Raw genomic sequence first — 10,211 nt, forward strand, 5'->3', positions numbered from 1 at the left:
GCACATCATCAATCGCATGTCCAAGCCAGTAGTCGAGCAGGCACCAAGCACTGCCCGCAAGATGCAGCAGGCAAAAGCTTCCCGATGCACATGATGTTGAAAGCTGATGTGGGGTGGTTCGGCGCGGGCGAGGGCGCGGTCTGGGTGGTGAGAGATTTGCCGTGTGCGTCCCACGCGTTCCCAAAATCAGTTCCTGGCGCGTAACGCCTTCCTTTCCGCCTTGGCTGTGTACCGTAGCTGATGCAGGCTACTATATCGAATTGCGCGACCGCTGCGACGGATGGACTGGAAGTTTGGTGATGAGGCTGTGCCCCTGAAGCGCGATCTTGATGATGGTGGCCTGAGATCCGGAGTGATGACGTATATAAAAAAGAAGGCTGACAGACCAGGCAGCATCAGAAGCCTGTGCGCTGAACATGCCCAGGCAGGTGTGAACGACGAACCTCATGAGGGCTTGATACTGACATGCAGAAACGTATCGCATGTGCAAGCCTTGCGCGACTGCTTTGTACGCAACGATGTGCCAGGTGGCCCCGCAATTGAGTTGCACGACTGCATTACTCAGATAGCCATCTCCAACCTCCACCACACACGTACGGGCGCTTGTCAGATACAGCGCGTGCAACAGAACTTGCGATGTCACAAACGTGTCTTGTGCGAGTGTCTCTGAAGGATGGTGTACAATCACATGAGTGGAGTAATAGTCACGTCGTCACGCTGTAACGCTCATATGCTAATAGTGTACATGGAGGACGAGAACAATGACCTTATTCATTCTCGTCATAGTCATCAAAAGGCCAAGTAAGTAAGGCTCTTTCCAGTTCCTCCGGGTCGTCTTTCAGGTTGTCCACTATGCATTCCTTTGCCTTGCTTGCTTTCTCTTTCGCGAAGTCAAAGTCTTCGTGCGATGTGTATCCGCTATGGGATACACCCATTTTCTCGCATAATTCTTCCCTAAACATGTTGCCTTCGTGCAGTGACTTCCGCATATCTGCTCTTCTCTGCATCTCTTGCTCGGATATGATGATGGGGCATGGCGGAACCGTGCCGTTTGCGGCGGCAGATGCAAACACTGGCCATTCTTCCACAACATCCGCGATACCGATCTGGAGATGAGCATTGTCACCTTGCCACGGAGCGCCGGCATCGTGAAATATCTGACGTGTCATGAAAGTTCCGTCATGCGTGCACGCCTGCCAATGAGGCTCGTTCAGGACCTGAGTGAGGCCAAGGTACCAGAAATGTATGTGTCGTCGGCGATATAGTTCTTCTGCCTCAGCACGCTCGTCTTGAGCCATAGACGGAAGATTTTCCGGTAGTTTGGGCTCTGTAAAGCTTCGAGACTCTTCGTCTGCGTAGTTTGCAAATGCCGCTGGTATGTCCGCGGCGAGAAAAGCAGGGAGAACTTCGGAGTGCTGCCAGTCGATGAAGCCGGTGGTTTGAAGATCGTCAGATACTAGTATGTTATTAGGAGAGAGATCTGGATGTCGCAGAGTGGGCGAATGCACTGTCGCATCTTTAGGTACAAGGTGAGGTATGAGGCGTATGTAGTCTCCTAGCGAATGAACGTGGTCTTGAGGGTCTTGCTTCTTGTATCCAAATGACTCAGCGTATTCGCGATAGAATGGGTGTCGTGTCCGTCCGTATTTGCGGATCCACGCCAACTCCTTCTCGGCATGACTTCGAAGAACGAGCTCGGGATTAGCATCTACACGTATGAGAATCAATCGAATGTAATGTTCGCGTGAAAATGACGTACGAGGGCCTCGGTCGACGTTTAAAATCCCACGTTCGCCGTACCACCATTTCTGAGATGCGTACGGCCCCATGCACAAGCTGCCATCGGATCCAGGGATATCAACGCGGGGGGTATTGGTAGGCAAGTCGCGTGGATAGTATATGCTGCCACAGGCGGGAAGCCTGTTCGCGAAGAGCTTGATTTCCATCGAGACTATTTTGTGCAGAATATGACATCTTTCCTCTTCGGCTAAGTTGAACCAGATATCACTCAGAGGCTTTCCCGGTAGTCTTTCCATCAGCATATACTCTACACCGACAGCGTTTTCACCAGTCGAGTAGTCCAGAACGCGCGGTACAGGTATTCCATTGGTGCGGAGGAAGTCCAGCGTTGCGACTTCACTCGCTACTGCCAGGCGTCGTGGTAAGGTTGATGGGTATGGAAGACGGGCGAGTACCGACGAGCCGTCATTCATCATTACTTCGAGGATACGATTAAAACCGCCTTCGGCGATCTTCTTTATCGCGTGCACATCTGAAGCTGGTCTGTTTAGTGCTTTCGCGGCTACTTCCTTGAGTTCGGAGACGTTGAAAACTAGGCGGCGTTCTGCCGTGCGCAAAGACTCGTTGACACTACATGTTCATGTCAGCCAGCAGGTGAGTGAGTGAAATAATGTGAGGTGGTATACATCCATCTACCAGAAGTAAACTCGAACAACTCGCGGTGGTCTGTATTCTGCAGGCTGGCATTTGACGACAGGAACGCGCGCCTGCAACATGAGGAAGTGAATCGGACGCATCTACTTCCCACCACAGGTGAAGCCCGCACTTTTAGTCGGTATAACGTTCGATGGACAGTTGATGTAGGAACCCTAGATCTCATGATTGAGGTAATGATGATGATGGTTGTGCAACGAGTGTTTGCTTCGCAAAAGCAGTGCGAGTGCACAGACAGCTATCGTCACGACCGTCATCTGCGGCATTGCGTCGCAGTATTCGTTATCCACCACCAACGCTGTCCATTGCAGAAACATGTTGTGCTGGTGTAGGCGTTGTGAGGAACGCCCTTGGATGGGCATTGCGCAAAGCGCACAAGCCACCGTCCGCCACCCCACTTCATGCCATCGTCATTGCTAGTCCCATCCATGGATTGCTACCAACCACGGCTCACTTTGCAACTGCACCCTCAACATCCCGCACGGCACTTCAGGCTCATGCCAACTCACACCAGAGAAGTTCTCTATGACTGAACAAGATTCGCTGCTCGAGCATCAGCATGTCAACTAGCCCTGACACGACCCGACCTGACCCGACCGTGAACGCGCCCGTATTGTCTAAGGGACAGCCCATCAAGTCTATCCGGAACATAGACATGGCTTTACCGCACTTCCGATCAGAATATGGGTAGAGATTCTTGCGGGTTGACGCGTCACGGGCAGCAAACTTCCAAGGACGCCGCTTCTTGGAGTCGCGCTCCACGTTCTGAGCTCAAGGCAGCGCGGCATGAGTCACGGAGACATTTCACGGAGATATACCCGAGCGCGGACCGCGCGTTAAGCGAATGGAGATACGGAAACGCGCAGAGTTCCAGTTTGGCTCGGAGCCCATACAGAAGGGTACCTCACCGTGGCGAGAGTCGATACGATCCCAACTGTCCTCCGACCTCCTTGGCGACGCGCTCGGCATATTGTTGGAAAAGCCTAGAGGGGATGGCAACACATACAACGAGAACCTGCTCAAGCGTGGATTTGGCACACTTCTAGCCAGCGTACATGGCTTCGGTGCGGATACTATGTGGCTATCTTACTCGAGTACTGGTCTCACTCGCGCTCGGGTGACCCAAGACTTTAGCGCCAACGTCGATCGAGAGACCGATGTCGAATTCGTGGTGACTAGCATACAAAAGGGTCGACAAAGTGGCGAACTATGAAATCACAATTCATACTGTTGATGCTTCCAGGCTCTATGCTGCGGACTGCTCTTGGGCCGTGATAAAACCCCGAACTCATTGCGCAGTCCGCGCGGTGGCTCGACGTTTTCATTCTCGCATCTATTCACATATGTCTGAATGCAGAACATAAGATCTATGGGTGAGGAGCCTTCATGAAGCCATCCAGAAATGGCGATATGGGTCAAGTTCACGTTTGAGGTATACCATCGTTCAACGGAAGTTGCGCTCATCAACTCCATAAAGGGAAAGCTGTTGCTGCATGTCACAATAAAAAGTAAGGTGACGCAGGCAGCGAGGGGCAGTGATGATGGCAAGCAGGCGCAGTATGTGATTGGCTGGGTTGCTTATATCTACCGCGATGGACTGAGACCAGAAAGATACGGACAGCTTGCCATTCCGTAAAACAGGAGTACAGTCTGGCCAGTTATCACAGCTCTTGGAAGTCATCCAGTCAGTTTTTGTTGGTCCACCGGAGCTCAATGCGGTTCAGAAATCTCACGCACTGCTACCTGCAGCATGTACGCCCAGGCCTGGTGGCGCAGCCTACCTGCGCACCTGTTTTCTCAGCTGACGGACATTCCTCTTACAGCTCCTCCTCAGAATTCGTTCCTGTGACATTATTCGCACCCCCTCCTGCCCTTGATTAGCTTTGAAGCCCTTTCGTTGAGGGTCGTATTTGGCATATAGCGCTCTCCAGTCTTTCGTCCGCCCAAAAGTATTCGTCGTAGCCTTATCTAACAGAAGTCGGTTACTGCCAACACTCTCCCTCACGCCGGTAACATATCAGCATTCGAATTCCCACCATGGAAAAATCGCAAGCGCTATCTGCAGGTCCGAATGCAGCGAAAAAGCCTACGGTGAATGATGAGCGTATGGCTCAAGATCGACGACTACCCCCATACCCCCAGTCAGGGCTACCAAACTCTGAACCTGAACATGCAGAGAGCTCTGAAAACGATGGAGCGCTCAGCTGGATCACGGCAATGAAGCCTTCCGAGTTCAAATCGAGGTCAAAAATGCAAACTGTACGCCAAACAGCTATGGGTAGTTACCTGAAGGCCAACAAGGGAGGAGCTCGGAAGCCGAATATGGAAGCCTCGGACCATCCCAGGACCAACGAGACACCTCGTTCACGACGCATGACTAGCCACAACACAGCGTCGACTCTTGATAGTTCGTTGTCTCCACCACATTCTGTGGCTGAATCAAGCGGTGGAACTACTGAAGCTGTACCTCGACCCTTGTTCCAAGCCCTCCGACACGACCACTTCTACTCCACAGCAGATGCCGATGAAGAGTACGCTCGTTCAGAGTTGAATACCAATTTTTCTTCTGGTCAAGCCAGCTCGTTTCAGGATCCTGTAGCCCATACAGCCTTGGAGGAAGGGCCAAGCTTGAAGAAAGCTCGACATGGCAAGACGGACATCAAGACGTACAAACACCCGCGACGGGAAGAACCCAGTGCTCACATGTGTACGGAATTAGCAATTTTGTTAGACTTTAATGGAGACTGGGAAGGCGTTCAGACTGAGCTCCCAGAGACTTGGAAGTGGGATCTTGAGTATTGCAACATTCTATCTCATGACCAACATGGTGCAACTGGCTCCTGGACCTGTACACCACTCGAGCCTGGGGAACCGAGTATATACCCCCTCACGATAGCTGGAGCTCCTGTAGTACTCCCTGTGGAATATCGATGGCCACCATCCAGTGGGTTAGCGCCACCGCCTGATCCCCGTCCTGCGGCCCCTCTTGACTGTCATGCCGAAATATCCTTGGACGTCGTGCGAGACATTTTCCTCACCTTCGAAGGCAGTATTGGCCTTTATATCCTAGTCAACGGCCTTCTTCAGATCATCGTACCGGACAATTTCGACACTGAGTGGGCATCTTCGCATCTTCCACACAAGTATGGTGGTCTTAAAGTCTGCTATATCGAGAGAACTCTGGAGCCTACCATGTTATCAAAGACAACTGAGACAAGTAGTGTAAGGCCTCATTCGACATCATTCAAATTCGACGATCCCAGACCATCACCACCAAACCTTCCTCACCAAACTCATTGCCAAGTTAAACACTTGGACACAAGACTACCCCTAAAGCTCAATGATTTTATAGAAGCGCGTCCGCTGTCCAACCATCGAAGCGAAAAGTATACTGGACGTATCGGTCTTGCGGTTGTCAAAGGCGGCAGTCCGTTTGTAGTGATGTCGACACACATTATTACACATGCGATACTGGCAAGATCTTATAGGGACACCATGTTCAGGTCGGGGCGTGCAGCTCAACTGCACAAACTGGACACCGACTGGAATAACCACACGGAGATTTGGGCTGGTGACCGACAGGTCAGTACATGTCTCCCGTTAAAATCAACCCAGACATCACCCGTCGAACACTGTCATATGCTGACACACTCGCTAGATTGGAAAGATCGGGAAGACATTTGATAAAGAAGCTGGAAATTATCCAGACGGTTTTCTTCACGACGTCACGCTTATTGAAGCTGTGTCGCTGGCTACGCTAGAGGGCCTTGTATCACCCTTCACCGACCTTGCATCACTTGTCTTCGACATCGGGTGGCTCCGCCACGACTCTTGGGCGGCGCTCCGCCAACAGACAACCACGGTCAAGCTCCTAGCTGACTCCTCGATCGCGCGGTCTCTGAAAAGCATCCAAGGCAGCCGTCCGTCGGATATCCTTGTTGTAGGCGAGGGCATATTCCTAAACCAAAAGGCTGCAGCGGGGGGTTCAAAGAATCTCAAAGAGCACGACGCAGCGACATGGAAAGATCTCGTTTCGCGCGCACTCTTATATCGTGTGCATCCCGACTTCGATCCACCAGAAGGCCATAGTGGTACCGCACTTTATGCGGACGGGGTGAGGGAAGATGGTACATACGGTCCGGGCATTGTGGGCTTCCAGAGCTTCGTGCAGCGCAGCGGTCACGTGCAGAATTTCGAGATGGAAGGCCCCGCGCTCGAGCGCAGATTACAACTTGGAAGGGTTGCATTTTACGGAGCGTTTGAAGTTCCCGCCGGGCTGAAGGAGTACGACATTATCTGATAGCAGTATTTCGTTGGATTCCCCTTACTTTACACTGCCGCGGAGGTATCGCGTTGCCAGCGAGCCAGTCGAATCCTAGCTTTGGCCTTAGCCCAGAAATCCCACAGTCTTTGCCTTTCATCCCACTGATAAACAGCGAAAGTGACGATCCCAACCGACACTGTGACGACCACCCAGATCCATATATTCAACTGCTCCAGCTCAACAAAGTTCATGCCGAATATCGAAGTGCAGTACGAAAGTGGGAGGAAGATAGTCGCGAGTATAGTGAGCTTCGTGACCTGGGTGGCTAGCGTGATCTGTTTCTGAGATTCTGCAAGTGAAGTAGCGCTAACTAGGATTGATATCGCTTCCTGGTAGTGTAGCGACAGCTGGCGGCATCGCGATCGGAGGAACTCGTAGTCAGCCTTGACTGCATCTTTGGCTTCCTGAGCTACATCGCTCTGATCTTGTGTGAGGTTGGCTGCCCATCGAGCTAATTTTGGCGAGCTGATGAATCGTATAACTTCTTCATGTCGACTTGCGTGGTCATCCAGGAGGTGTTTGTGCATTATGAGTTGTTCCAGATGCTCCGTTGAGTACTTCCGATCCCATTTCGTCGATGCGATTATGTCGTACCATTTTTGAAGTGTTGATAGTAGCTGAATCTCCGAGGCGGCTGCGAACAAGAGTATAGGTGCAAGTGCGTATAGCGGATCTTGCCCTGCGATCTCGTGATCATCAAGCATTACGTGGAGCTCTGATGGCAGATGGGACGCTGTCTGGAAGAGCGAGCCATCGGTGTCTTGCGTGATATCGAGATCGGGGAAGGGCAGCGGCCATGGATGTTTGATCGCCGACTCCTGTCCCAGTAAATGTACAGGTAATAAGCGGATGTCTCGGCGTCCTGTCTCTGTCTTGGTCGCCATATACTCGATGAAATGATGGTAAGTGCGGCTATGAGAGAGATTCCTGCTTCCGACATCTGTCCACAAGATTGCTGATACACATGGTAAGCGGTGACGAAACGAAAACAAAGGTTTGACAGTTCGCTCACCAGTCCAGCCGTCTCCATTTGACTCAACGGTGATGGACACATCTTGCTCGATGCCAAATTGAAGGTTGCTAAGATATGCATGGCCTCTTACATACGAACAGCCAGGAGCTGCGGCCAAACGTCTGGGCATCCACTCAACGTCGTCGGGTAGAAGCCTTCGTCGCGCTTGCAAGATCAAGCTACTGAATGAGTCTACAGGCAGCTTGTTCTTGCCAAAGTTTCCCTGGGTGTTAAGACGCAGTAGGAGCCCTTTGTTCGAAGTGGCGTAGGGGCTTCTCGTGAATGCGTGAAGAACAGGCCCGTCAGTCGAGCGCCAAAGATGGATATGCTGCCGAAAGAACTCGGGAGCGATATTGTATTTCGCGCCCACTTCACATATCCAAGACCCTGGAAGATGTCCATTGAGGAAAAGGACCTGTCCTTCCCCTTTGCTCGGAGGCGGAGCTGCGACTAGGTCCTGTAACTGAGAATATTTGTAACTATGACGTTGATACTGCTCAGAGCCATGACAAGGCGGCCCATACACAGAAAAATGACCAAGATGATACGCTTCAAGGTCACTGTATTGCTTGGGTAGATGTGCCTCATCAGCTCGGAGCAGCTCAGCGAGAAATCTGTAATGATAGCCAAAGAAAAGCGTGCGAGTATATGAACGTGCAGCGTAGTTGAGTATATGCTGACGATAACCTTGGGCTTCAGGCGATAGCTGCATGTTGCTCGTGTGGCTGGAAGATACGACACAAGTTATAGGCGGTAAAGGATCGGGGAGAAAGGCATCGTAGCAAGTAAGCTCCATCCATGTTAAGAAGTACCTTTAGAACACAGCGTGTCAGATCCGGTTTTCGCAACAGCATCCAAGGCTGGAGACAAGCCAGCTGCACAATCATGGTGTTCTCCGTCGCAACCAGTCAGGCAGGCGCATAAGCGAACGCGCACCATGGATCTTCGCAATACCTGCGGGTGGGGGCTAGCCGCCCGTGATACGAGGCTGAATGCTTCCGATGTCGTTCATCAGCGGAACGACCCCACGACTTGTGCGACGCCAAGCAAAACCTGAACTGCGGTCATGAAGACAACGACCGTAGCGAACCTGCATGTTGTCAGTCTTATGAAGTGCAACAGTGTTGAGTATCTCACAAGAACGTCCAGAATTGCAGGGTATCGTTACGGTTACGGAACAAGACCCAGATGCTCCATGGCTTCGCCTGCTGCAGATGCTCATCTAGGATCATGATTCGAGACCAGAGATGAGGGAATATGCCAGGTGTCCATGCGATCGGCTGCTGATTTATGGCGCTCATGAGGTGAGGAAGTTTAGGGTCGTATTCGCTGCTACGTTGAAGTCGACTAAAGGCTTGGTAATCGCTGATCGCGCGATTGCGGTATCGTCGAGCAGAACATGGCTGACATGGGCAACATCGCCGCTGTATATAGGTATACCAAGTCAGTGTATGCTCCATATGCAGTCCGTACACAAACACGTACCCATAAACCAAGCTTAGCATGAGGACCCAATGAGGGCCAGGCGTTGAATAGCAAGCTGTATGACTCCATGACCTCTTGCGCCAGCTCATTACCAACACCGACCATCCTAAGGGGAGCGGCATCTAAGGCGCATGGTAGCGCGAAGATCTCAAGTATGCGACGTCCGTTGCGGTTCGATAGCAGGAGGTGCCGGGAGATGTTGTGAGTCCAGGTGATTTCCACTGCTCCGAACACAGTCAACCTGTACGCGTTGAGGTGGGTGGCGTCAACAAAGAGCGACTCCAAGGACTCTAAATCTGCCATGGTCACCACAGAGGCGAATGCAACAGGCGCTGGTAGCAAGCCGCTGCCAGCTACCAATTCTGCCAAGCTCTCGAAGTATGGCTGGCCACCCAGCAGGCTTCCGTGCATGCGCAGATTGTAGCTCGCCGTCACCATTCGGAGCTTACCGGCTACCGTTGGTAGATCGGTGAACGAGCTCAGTAACAGTGTGCAGCTGCCAATAGCGCGCACTACCGTGTCCTCTTCGTGCCATTGTGTGTTCGGGTGGTTGGATAGCGAGTGTAGCAGCCCTTCAATGCTCCTCTTCATTGACCCAAGGGGCTGAGGGCCATGGAAGTATTGTACTATGGTTATGAGAAGATCTTCGTATTCTGGAGTACCACGAGCATCGTGCTGGTTCAGAAGGTAGTTGATGTACGGTTCGACGGTGTCATCGTTGGGGTAATTCGGGAAGCCCAAGGCGTGCGCGAGGCGTATTCGGAGGGGATCAAGTGGAGGAGGCCGTAGAAGCATGCCCATTGTGTATATTGGGCAACCCGTAAGCCTCAATTACTATGGCAGAGCGAAGGCAATAGCTAAATGCGCAAAGAGAAGGTTTTCCATGTGAAGGCTGGCAGGCTGTCCATGAGGCTGTGCATCGCAGGGGAGTAGCCC

The 10,211-nt window shown here is 52.0% G+C and overlaps 4 protein-coding genes across 4 annotated transcripts; 1 reads left to right on the forward strand and 3 right to left on the reverse strand.

Annotated features, from left to right (window-relative positions):
• Positions 1-767: 767 nt before the first annotated feature.
• J4E86_002384 (uncharacterized protein) lies at positions 768-2,771 on the reverse strand (the record flags this gene model as incomplete). The annotated part of the gene is made up of 3 exons (XM_051442944.1): positions 768-1,708; positions 1,760-2,370; positions 2,752-2,771. The coding sequence occupies 3 exons, from the start codon at positions 2,769-2,771 to the stop codon at positions 768-770; spliced, it is 1,572 nt and encodes a 523-aa protein (XP_051306532.1).
• Positions 2,772-4,491: 1,720 nt separating this feature from the next.
• J4E86_002385 (uncharacterized protein) lies at positions 4,492-6,754 on the forward strand (the record flags this gene model as incomplete). Its single annotated transcript, XM_051442945.1, has 3 exons — positions 4,492-5,120; positions 5,400-5,676; positions 6,113-6,754. 3 exons carry the CDS (start codon positions 4,492-4,494, stop codon positions 6,752-6,754), a joined length of 1,548 nt encoding a protein of 515 aa, XP_051306533.1.
• A 29-nt stretch (positions 6,755-6,783) lies between these two features.
• Positions 6,784-7,662, reverse strand: J4E86_002386 (uncharacterized protein; the record flags this gene model as incomplete). The annotated part of the gene is made up of 1 exon (XM_051442946.1): positions 6,784-7,662. One exon carries the CDS (start codon positions 7,660-7,662, stop codon positions 6,784-6,786), a length of 879 nt encoding a protein of 292 aa, XP_051306534.1.
• A 1,425-nt stretch (positions 7,663-9,087) lies between these two features.
• Positions 9,088-10,076, reverse strand: J4E86_002387 (uncharacterized protein; the record flags this gene model as incomplete). The annotated part of the gene is made up of 2 exons (XM_051442947.1): positions 9,088-9,144; positions 9,276-10,076. 2 exons carry the CDS (start codon positions 10,074-10,076, stop codon positions 9,088-9,090), a joined length of 858 nt encoding a protein of 285 aa, XP_051306535.1.
• Positions 10,077-10,211: the final 135 nt, after the last annotated feature.

This window comes from Alternaria arbusti (genome assembly GCF_024043155.1).
Source record: "Alternaria arbusti strain BMP 1465 chromosome Unknown scaffold_2, whole genome shotgun sequence".
In the NCBI taxonomy this organism is placed as follows: domain Eukaryota; kingdom Fungi; phylum Ascomycota; class Dothideomycetes; order Pleosporales; family Pleosporaceae; genus Alternaria; species Alternaria arbusti.